This window comes from Sinocyclocheilus grahami, unplaced genomic scaffold, assembly GCF_001515645.1.
Source record: "Sinocyclocheilus grahami isolate Dianchi unplaced genomic scaffold, SAMN03320097.WGS_v1.1 scaffold716.1, whole genome shotgun sequence".
NCBI lineage: Eukaryota > Metazoa > Chordata > Actinopteri > Cypriniformes > Cyprinidae > Sinocyclocheilus > Sinocyclocheilus grahami.
Window position 1 is genome coordinate 76,953 of NW_015505895.1, and position 12,632 is coordinate 89,584.

General features: G+C 36.8%; 2 protein-coding genes across 6 annotated transcripts in view; one reads left to right on the top strand and one right to left on the bottom strand.

Annotated features, from left to right (window-relative positions):
- Positions 1-3,491: 3,491 nt before the first annotated feature.
- On the top strand, positions 3,492-6,837 carry LOC107560256 (homeobox protein SAX-1-like). 4 transcript variants are annotated; one of them, XM_016244388.1, is made up of 5 exons: positions 3,492-4,015; positions 4,750-5,111; positions 5,192-5,311; positions 6,038-6,088; positions 6,170-6,837. In XM_016244388.1, exons 1-5 carry the CDS (start codon positions 3,658-3,660, stop codon positions 6,356-6,358), a joined length of 1,080 nt encoding a protein of 359 aa, XP_016099874.1. In that variant the 5' UTR covers positions 3,492-3,657; the 3' UTR covers positions 6,359-6,837. The 4 variants fall into 4 exon arrangements, with proteins under 4 accessions (XP_016099874.1, XP_016099875.1, XP_016099872.1 ...); XM_016244389.1 differs by having other exon boundaries at positions 6,044-6,088; XM_016244386.1 differs by having other exon boundaries at positions 6,038-6,837.
- Positions 6,838-8,465: 1,628 nt separating this feature from the next.
- The window catches only part of tm9sf1 (transmembrane 9 superfamily member 1), a 12,362-nt gene continuing 8,195 nt past the window's right edge, over positions 8,466-12,632 (bottom strand). For both annotated transcript variants that reach the window (XM_016244390.1, XM_016244391.1), the window contains 3 exons: positions 11,448-11,633; positions 10,904-11,177; positions 8,466-9,780 (listed from right to left, as the gene is read on the bottom strand). In XM_016244390.1, the coding sequence (XP_016099876.1) occupies positions 9,387-9,780; positions 10,904-11,177; positions 11,448-11,633 (854 nt within the window). In that variant the 3' untranslated portion in view covers positions 8,466-9,386. The remainder of the gene's footprint in view (positions 9,781-10,903; positions 11,178-11,447; positions 11,634-12,632) is intronic.

A 12,632-nucleotide genomic window follows, 5' to 3' on the forward strand; every position in this document is an offset into this window, starting at 1 on the left:
CACACGCTTGAGGTATTCAGCCAATCACAGCGCACTGGATAGCTGGCCAATCAGAGCACACCTCGCTTTTCAGAACGATGAGCTTTGTAAAAATCGACACGTTTCAGAAAGGCGGGGCATAGAGGAGAAACAATAATGTACAGTATGTGGAAAATAATGTTTTTTTTACCTTAAACCGCATAAACACATTTCATTACACCAAATACACAAAATAATGTTCTTTTTAGCAACATCATATGACCCCTTTAATAACCCTTTCCTTACCTATATCCTGCGTTTGGACCAGGCTCGGTTGCAGAATCACATCACTTGTGCTTCTGAAATTAGGCTATTATCTTTTTCTATATAGTGTAGTAGTAGCTATCTCTGTGTCGTACGTGGCCGCTTGTCAAGCATGAAAAACACAAATTCTGAATATATACAGCATGAAAAGAGCGCTCCCTATAAATTTATTAAAAACGGTCACTCATTCATCACGATCTCAAAAGTTCCGTTTTAACCAATGAATGTGACCACACAATGAAACTTTTTTTTTAAATGAAGTTTACGAGCATGATAGAACTCGGCAACGACCAAAAAGCGGTGAGTGCGTGGATTCCAACCTAAACACCTCTGATTGGCCATTGCGTTGTAGAAATCAACAAACATGTCTGTGATTGACCACTTTGCTCCCTCTCTGCAAAAATGCATTGTAAAATCATTTGACGCTTTCCAAAGCAGAAGGGCAGATACACTGGATTGTTTGCCAAATGTATTTCGTTTTGCTATTATTACGAAGAAAACAGATACTAGACCAGGAGTTATGGGCAGCTTTTCCATCTGAAAGCAATCAGTTAGACTATTTTACACTATGAGTTAGACTATTGTACATGCGAATCTAAAGTCCGGCCGTCCCCCTAGGTCCGGAGGGGGGCCTGCCCCTACTAATGGGCTATTTGCATTTGAATCTCCATTAAAAAGAGATAGATAGATAGATAGATAGATAGATAGATAGATAGATAGATAGATAGATAGATAGATAGTCTGACTTGGTGAACTGGTAAACAAACACAAGGCAGATGCATTGCTGCCACCCCCACCCATTCACACCTCTTTCCCATATAAACAGATCTGTGGTCTCTCAATCACTCCATGATTATCTCATATTTTCACCTCATACAGAAATATTTCCATTCTAATGCAGCAGACAGGGTGGACTACAAACACACCTATTCAGATGGTAATTTTAAGGCAAGCCTGCTTTAGGCATTCAAACTGTCCAGCCAGTAAATGCCTAGCAGTGATACATTCCATAGTCCACAAACATTTTCAAAGTTGAAATCTTTAGATTGTTGCTCTATTAGGGTTGTAAAACATGTTCACACGAGGCTTTGTCTTGCTTTTGTAGGATTAATAATGCTAATCTAAAGAAATGATTGTGAGCTTCCAATTCCCCTGAAAGAAACATTTTAAAACAGACAATAGATTAGAGAGATAAGAAGACTCTGCTCTAATTTGATGTTTGAGAATTTAGCCTATTTTTAGTTTTAAAATGCTAAATATATATATATATATATTTCTAAAATCAGGTGCATGATCAAATCATGGGTTAAATTAAATAACTTATTGGGCACATACAATCACAAGTAATTGTTTAAAAAATACATTTAATTTTCATGTTTTGATGTGTTAAAATAGGCCTACGTTTTCAACTGAATGATAAATATTTAAGATTGTTAGTTCTCTGTTTTATGATTTTTAAAGTTAAATGTTTTAGTTAAAACAGAAAAGTTGATTAAAAGTTTTAAAACCTTTTTATTAAATTTTAGCGTCATACATTTGAATTTAAATAAGTTGAGTAAAAAGTTGTGTTTTTATTTTCAGCGTGATTTTCTTAATAAATAAATAATTGTGTAGTTTAAAATGTAAAGCCTAAAACGCTAAAACATGCAAATATACATGTGAGAGTATTAGTATGGTTCAGGTAAATGTGGAATGAGGGTGTGGACGCCGCCTCTCAGAACTTGCACCTGATTGGTCCGAGCATCTCTCCGCGGTTCCGCCCCACCCACACCCACTCACCTGGCTTTATAAATCAGCTTCTCCACGCGTTTTCACCTGGTCATGTCAAGGGGTCTGTTTGCGGGACTATGAGGAGAGCTGTCACCGACATTCGTTTTCGAGGGTAGTTGAGCCCTGTGACTTTTTGTAGTCGGGTGTTGTAAATTAGGTCATTATTTGGCCCTACTCTGCACATTTGCTGTCTACTCTGCGTTTATCTGACGACGGAATGGCGGACTGGAAGATGCCAGTAAGTTACAACTTCAACCCATCTTATCATGCGTATGCATATGGGCTCATGTACCCACAAGTGTCTGAACACGGCCAGCCGAATCTGAGCTGGACCATAGATAGATAGATAGATAGATAGTCTGACTTGGTGAACTGGTAAACAAACACAAGGCAGATGCATTGCTGCCACCCCCACCCATTCACACCTCTTTCCCATATAAACAGATCTGTGGTCTCTCAATCACTCCATGATTATCTCATATTTTCACCTCATACAGAAATATTTCCATTCTAATGCAGCAGACAGGGTGGACTACAAACACACCTATTCAGATGGTAATTTTAAGGCAAGCCTGCTTTAGGCATTCAAACTGTCCAGCCAGTAAATGCCTAGCAGTGATACATTCCATAGTCCACAAACATTTTCAAAGTTGAAATCTTTAGATTGTTGCTCTATTAGGGTTGTAAAACATGTTCACACGAGGCTTTGTCTTGCTTTTGTAGGATTAATAATGCTAATCTAAAGAAATGATTGTGAGCTTCCAATTCCCCTGAAAGAAACATTTTAAAACAGACAATAGATTAGAGAGATAAGAAGACTCTGCTCTAATTTGATGTTTGAGAATTTAGCCTATTTTTAGTTTTAAAATGCTAAATATATATATATATATATTTCTAAAATCAGGTGCATGATCAAATCATGGGTTAAATTAAATAACTTATTGGGCACATACAATCACAAGTAATTGTTTAAAAAATACATTTAATTTTCATGTTTTGATGTGTTAAAATAGGCCTACGTTTTCAACTGAATGATAAATATTTAAGATTGTTAGTTCTCTGTTTTATGATTTTTAAAGTTAAATGTTTTAGTTAAAACAGAAAAGTTGATTAAAAGTTTTAAAACCTTTTTATTAAATTTTAGCGTCATACATTTGAATTTAAATAAGTTGAGTAAAAAGTTGTGTTTTTATTTTCAGCGTGATTTTCTTAATAAATAAATAATTGTGTAGTTTAAAATGTAAAGCCTAAAACGCTAAAACATGCAAATATACATGTGAGAGTATTAGTGTGGTTCAGGTAAATGTGGAATGAGGGTGTGGACGCCGCCTCTCAGAACTTGCACCTGATTGGTCCGAGCATCTCTCCGCAGTTCCGCCCCACCCACACCCACTCACCTGGCTTTATAAATCAGCTTCTCCACGCGTTTTCACCTGGTCATGTCAAGGGGTCTGTTTGCGGGACTATGAGGAGAGCTGTCACCGACATTCGTTTTCGAGGGTAGTTGAGCCCTGTGACTTTTTGTAGTCGGGTGTTGTAAATTAGGTCATTATTTGGCCCTACTCTGCACATTTGCTGTCTACTCTGCGTTTATCTGACGACGGAATGGCGGACTGGAAGATGCCAGTAAGTTACAACTTCAACCCATCTTATCATGCGTATGCATATGGGCTCATGTACCCACAAGTGTCTGAACACGGCCAGCCGAATCTGAGCTGGACCGAGGCCGCGTACACTCACTCCGGCGGGGTCACCGCGACCTATTACTCCGCTCAAACCGCACAGCAGTCGCCAACCTGGAGCCCGGAGAACGGCAGTGCCAGCAGCTACGGCCAGTGCCCGAGCCACGCGCAGAACGGACGGCTCTTCCTCTCGTATAATAAGACTGAACCCGATCCGAAGGCGAAAGATGCAGAGCAGGCCGGCAGCGATGCACCCAGTGATTCAGAGGCCCATACGCCAGGTAACCCTCCAATGACCCTAAAGCCTCACTAAATTGTTAGAACAATTTAATCTAAAATGGTCCCCAGCCAAGGAGCTACTTATAATTTACAATTTCACCTTAAAAAGTTATCTTCTAATTTGTGAATCAACCAATTTTTTTAAAATGGTATTTATTTATTTATTTATTTTATTGTTATTATTGTTGTATGTGTAAGTATGTATGTATGTGTTTATTTTTTTCCAGATTCTACTTTGAAGTTTCACATCTAATTAAATTTTACTTCCTGTTCTGTTGTGAGGTTTAGTAGAAATTTCTGAGTGAAAATTCATATTTTTTCTTTATTAGGTATACATTGAACTCTTTAATGTAGACTTTTAAAAAAATTATTTATGCGTTTCTGGTATGTAATGTTTTTTTTTTTAATATTTTGAATGGGCTTTTATTTTGAATAAGTTTAAGCTTTAATTTTGTAATATGCTTTTGTCTTTTTTTTAATTTAAGTGAGCTGCTTTAGTAAGTACTTATTTCAAAAAAGTGCTTTTTCAGTTACCAAAAACAATTTCTTAGTGTTTAATTTTTTGGATACCAGTAAAGCTACCCTGAGGTGTTCTGGTTTATAATTGCATGTAAAGAAATTGCAAGCAACTTTTTTTTTTTATAAACTCATTTAACTGGTTCATCAAATTTTCTGTACCAATTGTAATGGTCTACAACTTTTTTTTTTTTTTTTTTTTAATTTTCCATTTGAGTAGATTCCTGGAGCTCAGGCAGCAGTCGTGAGGGGGCCGCTCTGACCAACCTCAATATTCCATCCTGGGGAGATCGGGACTATGAAACGGACCGTGGCAGTCCTGACAGTGGAGAACAGATCTCATCTTCCGTCTCTGCAGCGAAAGAGGAGCCAGTGAGTCTCAATCTGGGGTTGGAAGCCTTGCCTTCCCTGCCTGCTTTGACCACATCTCCAGCCCGACCTCCAACCCAGACCCGCAAGACTCGGGCTGCCTTTTCTGAGGAGCAGATGAATGCCCTCATCCACCGGTTTAATATCCAGAGATACCTCACGCCTGCAGAGATGAAGACGCTTGCTGGAGCGACAGGACTAACGTACAAACAGGTTGGTGATTATAAAGAGAATGTTGAAATGGTTGAGGTTTTAGTAGATTGTCATGATCAACTCCTTATTTCTCCCCAAAGGTAAAAACGTGGTTTCAAAACCGTAGGATGAAACTCAAGAGGCATCAAAGAGATAGTAGCTGGATGACGGAGAGATACGTCGTCAATGCCGTACCCAGCACACCAGCTCCTCACTCTCAGGTGAGTAGTTTCATGTCAAACCATTTATTAAGGGTGGGACGGTGGTTTGTCATGATATCGCAATACAATAAATAAAAAAATATCATGAATGGCAACAGCATGTATTGTGTAGATTAAGATTGAAAGACATCTTTAATTTGGGCTTTTATTCACATTTAAAAATTGATGCACATTGAGTGCAAGGAAGGTTGCTTACATTTAATAAAATGCGAAACTAAAATGGATTGCTTTTTCAACATTGGTAAGAGATGTTTAAGCACCAAATCAGCATATTAAAATGATTTCTAAAGGATCAGTGCATCTCTTAGAAGTAATGATTAAAAGAAATTTAAACTGTTTGGCTTTGTTTAAAGTATTGTGAAATCCATATTGAACTGAATCATGGCAGTGTATGTTGCACCCCTCTGTGCAATTAAATTCAAAGGGTCCAAAACTTTTTTTTTTTTTTCTCTCTCTCTTCTAAAACCATCTTTGTAGCACAGAAGAAAGTCATACCGGTTTGGAACAACATTTTAAAGTGTCTACATTGTTACTTGTTCTGTCTTGATGCTAGCAGAACTGAACATTTTGGACGTAGAGCAAGTTATCATCTACAAAGGAGGCATTTCAGTAGTTTGGTTAATGTCTTAAAGGCATGATGATACAAATGACCCATGTTTGGTGGGGGTTTTTTTGTTTTTTTTTTGTTTAAGTTAAAAGCACATTCTAACACCCCATCTTTCTTAGTTTCAGACTGAAACCCCTCGAGCAACCCAAGACCCCTACAGTAACCCTCAGGTGAGAGAGTCTGTGTTCAAGAGGAGTCCTCCACAAACACCCTTCTACCCCAGCTACCCACAGTCACGCTCTCCTCCCCAGGCCACCACAAGACCCCCGGGAAACTGGCCTCTGCCCCCAGCTGTGACGCACTACGAGTTCCCCAACCCTGCTAACTACATGCAAGCCCGTGACAGCAGCGATGCAGTGAACAAAGAAGGCAGCCCTACTCAAATGCCATCCATGCTTGGTGCCGCCCAGTGGACAACGAAAGAAATGACTTTGCTGTGAGTCCGGCTGCTTTTACATTTTCAATTTCAGCCCCCTGCAGCCTTGGGCGTTCACTGTATTTGTAAATTTTTTTTATTTTTGGCAACAAACTGTCATATTTTTAGGCAGTGACGTCATGGGTTGCCAGTTGGGGCCAAATGAGACATGTCTCGAGATTTGTTTTTCTTTGTAAAGTTTGCCTTTTTAATACACTCCGCATGTTTTATACCGGAGATCTATTTTTATAACTTCATTGTACCTTTCAGAGTATTTAATATCTTGATCCTTTGCTCTTTCAGATGCTTGTTTTCTTTTTAGTCAGGACAAGTTGACTTTGAGCTACATGAATTTGTATATATGCAAGGCACTGCTCTAGATCTGATACGGGAAAAGGTTGTCTGTACTGCACTGTTTTGTTCTGTGTATTAATTTCTCTGCGTTTCACTGCTTCAATGCATGTGATCTGTGCTACATTTGTACAATTTCTTAAAAAAAAAAAATCATGCCTGTCTGTACAAATGGAACAAAACATTGTAATTGCCACTGATTTAAGCTTGTGCTTGAAGTACTCCCACCCACACAAACACTTTTGACCCAGTTGAGCAATACATTTGATCTGAAGTTCAACTTGAGTCGGTTGTCTTTTTTTTTTTTTTTTTTAATGATTATATATAAACGAGTATGTACTTCTGTCTTTAAGCGTTATTTGCTATTAGTTTTTAACCATGCCGCTTAATGTTTGGCACGTCTATACTCTCTTCCTTGGGGTGAATATTTTTGTCAGACATTTGTCACATGAACTTACGTATAGTATGCTATACCTAACAGTAATTATTTTCTTTGTGTTAATAATGGAAGTTTACAACTAATTTAAATTGGGTTATAATGACTTTGACATTTGCAGGCCTGGATCCAGAATCAAAACATTGAGGTTGCTCTAGCCTTAATGACATCTAGTTTGACACCCAGACTGTAAGAAGTGATGGCCACACGTCTTCGCTTCCTTACACTAGAAAAGTGAAGCCAAAATATCCCAGATATGGCCACCGTCATGTATCTGACATCGTTCGGAGTCTGTGCAGTACTGATCATAGGCTGGACCCTCAGTATCGAAGTCCGGTCCAAATTCCCACAGACCCAATCATGAAACCACACCGTTTTTATAGTATCAAAAACCTAAAAAAAACAACTTATTTGGGAAAACCAAAACCCTTTTAACATCACCGTGATAAGAACCACCTATGATGGAGAACATCTTTGGGGAAAAAATTATTTGAAATTTTGGATTACATTCTATTTGTTTACACGAGGAGGGTGGGGTTTATAATCTATATGCAGCCAGCCACCAGATGAAAATGTTTTGACTTCACTTTTTAGGATATGTGAGGCACACATTTGATTTGACATATTTTTGTTCCATGGATTGCAGTTTCGGGAGTGAATCCCACATTTATATGCGGATGTCACTCCCAAAATTTTGCAGCGCGTATGTGGCCTTTGGTCCTTTTAACAGCCTGAAAAACAAAACTTGTATTGAAATTCTGTATTATATATAACCGAGAAAGCATGCGAAGAGCACTTCCTTCAAAATAACTAAAAAGCTGTCACTCACTTTAATTTCGTGATCTCACGAAGTTTTTACAATCCACCTAGTTGTATACATTGCATGCAAAATGTTCTTTACACCGTGTCTACACTTTGTTTTTTACAATTAATGAGAGGATTCGTGACCGCACAGAACTCCGCAATGAAAAAACTGGCATTTTGAGCGTTGAGTGGATTCTAGCTTAAATGCCTCTGATTGGCCATTGCATCCAAGAAATCAACACTCATGTCTGTGATTGGCTACTTTGCTCAACGCTGCAAAATATGTTGTAAATAGAAACCTTTGACGCTCTCCACAGATCAAACACAAATACACACTGGAGCATTTGTCAAATCTGTTTTGCCAGTATCAGATGGGATTCCCTGAGGCCCTAAGCAGGAGCTTATTGGTTAAGTCTGCCCCTTTCTGCGGCTCACATCATAGTGGGTGCGACTTATTACTTTCTACTGTATTTTTGATCAAATAAATGGAGCCTTGGTGAAAGAGACTTCTTTCAAAAACATTAAAAAGCTTACAGACTCCAAACTTTGTAACGGTAGTGTATAAGAACAAGGGTCAAAAGGGCAAGACATGTTTGAGAGTGAGCTTGAAATCAATTAACACCGCCATTTTCAATTTACATTTATATGATAGACACCAGCGTTGTTGCATTTCACCCCCATTTATTTCTCTTACTGTAATAAAAGTGACTTTATTGAAAACAGTATATTTACATTTCAACAGATCACAGTTGATGGCGACTTTAGAGCATGGTATTGCTTCCATAATCAGTTCTTCATTTCTTCAGCTTGCTCATGTTAAATCTTCACTCCAAAACTGCTCTTTTGGTCAAAATGTGTATACGGCACCCTTTGAACACAATATGACATCTCTTTAGCTCAACGATTATAATATCCTTCCATATAACCAACATCCACCTATACTCATCAAGTAAACCCATCTACAGTACATATAAGTGCTTTATTTCCTCAATGGTCTTTTGAAACAATAGATACGTATGAAGGCCTCTGATTCTTTCCCATTATGTTTTGAAACTGACATTTAATCATTTTAGTCATGTTCACTACATTAACAAAATCCAAAACGCAACATTCAAGTCTTGGATACTTGGTATGCAACATTTGAAGTATGAAAAGCTTTCCAGTTCCGCACAAACGATCCAAAATGACTCTCAAATACGTCTGTATTTGATGTGCATATAATCTAGCAACATATATATATATATATGTGAATTAAGTGTCAGGGTGTTGGTGAGCAAAACAAAATAAAATTAGTCTTTAGTCAGTCACATTGTCTATTCCCTTCCTTTTAAGACTGGCATCAGAAACAGCTTTGATAGTTTGATACTTCAGCAACACAAAACCTGCACATGCAGGGTTCCACGAGGACCTGGTCCATGAGTCTCTTCCCCATTTGAGGGGCTCTGCTTGAGAGGAAACAAACTCAGTCCATCTTAAGGCTACGGTAGATGTAACGAATAAAAGCCAGAGAAGCCCAGAAGGAGACCGTTCCCAGCATGAGCGAGAAAACAAATGCAGTGAGCAAGGAATATCCAAAGAATTCGACGCTCTGTACAAGGCCGCTCATGTTGGAGCGATTGTGGTAGTAGAAGAGAGAGTAAACAAATATAAAGATGCCAGTGGAGCCGGTGCTAAGAACACTTCTCCACCACCAGCGGTAGTCCTCGCCTGAGAGCAGGAAGTAGGTGAGGGCCACAGAGATGCAGGCGCCCACTGAGAGCAGGATGGCAAACACACACAACAGGATGCCGTAGAGTGTGTAGTGTTCACGACCCCACGCGGTGGCAAAGATGTAGTACAGTTCTACTGAGATGGCACTGCAAAGTCAAGAGGAAAAAACAGACGGACATTAAGCGTGAGTAATATAATATAAAAAATAAATAATTTTTTTCTTATATTATATATATAAAAACATTTTTAAATATTATATTATATATATTTATAACAGCATACAGCAGGGGCACACTGTGTGGGACAAAAATGTATAGTATAATATAATATAATATATATATACACACACACACATACATCTTTCAACATATATTATTAACATTTCTTACATAATATATATTTTTCGAAATGTTTTCTTAAGTATTATTATATGCTGAAATATTTTTATATTATAATATATTAAAAATATTTTAAATATATATTATATATTTACTTGCATAAAACATTTTCTTATCAAATATATATTATATATAAATATTATATTATACATAAAACATTTTTAATATATAACGAACAGTTAAAAAAATTACATATGCAAGAACACATGGCAATATAATACAATGTAATATTTATATCATATGTAATAGGAAATATCATAAAATAAGAACTTTTTAAACATGTAAGAAAGCATGGTAATATATTAAAAATGTTTTATATATAATATCATATAAAAGAATAAAAAAAATCTTATGTAAGAAAACAATACAATTGTTTTAAAAATGTAAACAATTGTTCTTATATAAAAAGTATATTATATATTACAATATAATATTTATATCATATGTAATAGGAAATATCATAAAATAAGAACTTTTTAAACATGTAAGAAAGCATGGTAATATATTAAAAATGTTTTATATATAATATCATATAAAAGAATAAAAAAAATCTTTTTTTAAAAATGTAAACAATTGTTCTTATATAAAAAGTATATTATATATAAAAAATTAAATGTTATATATATTATATGTTATATATATATATATATATATATATATTATATAATATAATATAATATCATATACTATATTATATTATAATATAATAAAAATGTTTTCGTAAATGTCAAAAAAAAAAAAAAAGTAATAATAATAATAATAATTTTTGAGAGATTTATTTGGCCAATTAGTTTTGTTGGACTAATTTATTTTGTATGAAACAAAATATTCTATTGTATGGAAACCTTCTGCAGAGATTCACAGCTTTTACCTGAAAGGCAGGAAGCCTCCGATGGCCATGTGCACAGCCGTGTGTTTGTACCAGGGCTGCTGGGGGATCTGGCGAGGTATGTTACGTGTGCGACACGGGGCCTGGAAGTTGCCTGCTCTGTTCTTTCCAACGATTCCACCAATGACGGTGAGGGGGAAACCCACCAGCACCCAGGCACCAAGCAGCAGAAGCACAGTGGTGGCAGGCAGGGCCTGAGTCGATCCACTCCACCAGTGAACAGAGTTCACCACACTCCAGGTGAAAAAGAGAGGGGCTAAACGCATCAGAGAGAAAGAAGTAGAATTGAGAAAAACAAAGAGAGCAACGGTGAGTGGGCGAAATGTCAGTTACATCTGCACAAGAAAACACTGTAATCATTACGGGCTATACTTGGAATGAAATACTAGCATGCTGCACAGTATCTACAATAACCTTTAAATTAAAACACACCGGAAATGGAAATTCATACTGAGCACATTGCATTGTGAGAAACAGTACCCCATTCTGTCTATATGTACAGATGCAGAAGACTGTTGTGTCTCACCAGAGAAGAGCGCGGAGGTGAGGATAATATTCCAGACCCAGCGCTGGCCCTGAATCTGTGTGTAGAAGCTGCAGGAACAGTAACCTGACACACAGCTGGTCAGAGCGTACAATACAATCGCTGCCGAGTTTATGGCACCATGACGATGGACGTTAAACATCCCCAGCAGTGCCATGACAATGATTCCTGAAGAAACCAGGAAAGAGGATCCAAAAGGTCAGTGGGTTCCCTGAAGGTCAAGTTCTTCATATCTGCAACTCTCTTCTCATTTTCATCCCAATTCTCAGCTCTGAACCAAATATTTAAGCACTTCATTGCTTCTATTGTTTTAGACAAAATATTGCAAAATCATCTAAACAAATAACAGAAAAGTAGTGACAGAGAAGATAACACAAAACAAAATATTTCATTATTAATGATTAATAATACAATTATTTTAAATTATTACAAATGTATTAATGATACGATTAATAATACAATCAGTATTTTTAGTATTCTATTATTTTATGTTATTTATGAGTTTATTCATTTTTATTAGTAAATGGAGATGCAATTCTGAAATATTCAAATAACCCAAATATACAAATATGAAAATTTGTGTTCATTTTTTATATATTTACATTTACATATTACATTTAGTCATTTAGCAGATGCTTTTATCCAAAGCGACTTACAAATGAGGACAATGGAAGCAATCAAAATCAACAAAAGAGCAATGATATACAAGTGCTATAACAAGTCTCAGTTAGCTTAACGCAGTACACGTAGTGTATATATATATATACACACACACAGTGGTGTGAAAAAGTGTTGGCCCCCTTCCTGATTTCTTATTTTTTTGCATGTTTGTCACACTTTAATATTTCAGATCATCAAACAAATTTAAATATTAGTCAAAGATAACACAAGTGAACACAACATTTGTGTTCAACATGGTTTTTATTATTAAGGGAAAACAAAATCCCAAACTATATGGCCCTGTGTGAAGAAGTATTTGCCCCCCTGTTAAAACTGTGGTTTATCACACCTGAGTTCAATTTCTCTAGCCACACCCAGGCCTGATTACTGCCACACCTGTTCGCAATCAAGAAATCTCTTAAATAGGACCTGCCTGACAAAGTGAAGTAGACCAAAAGATCCTCAAAAGCTAGACATCATGCCGAGATCCAAAGAAATTCAGAAACA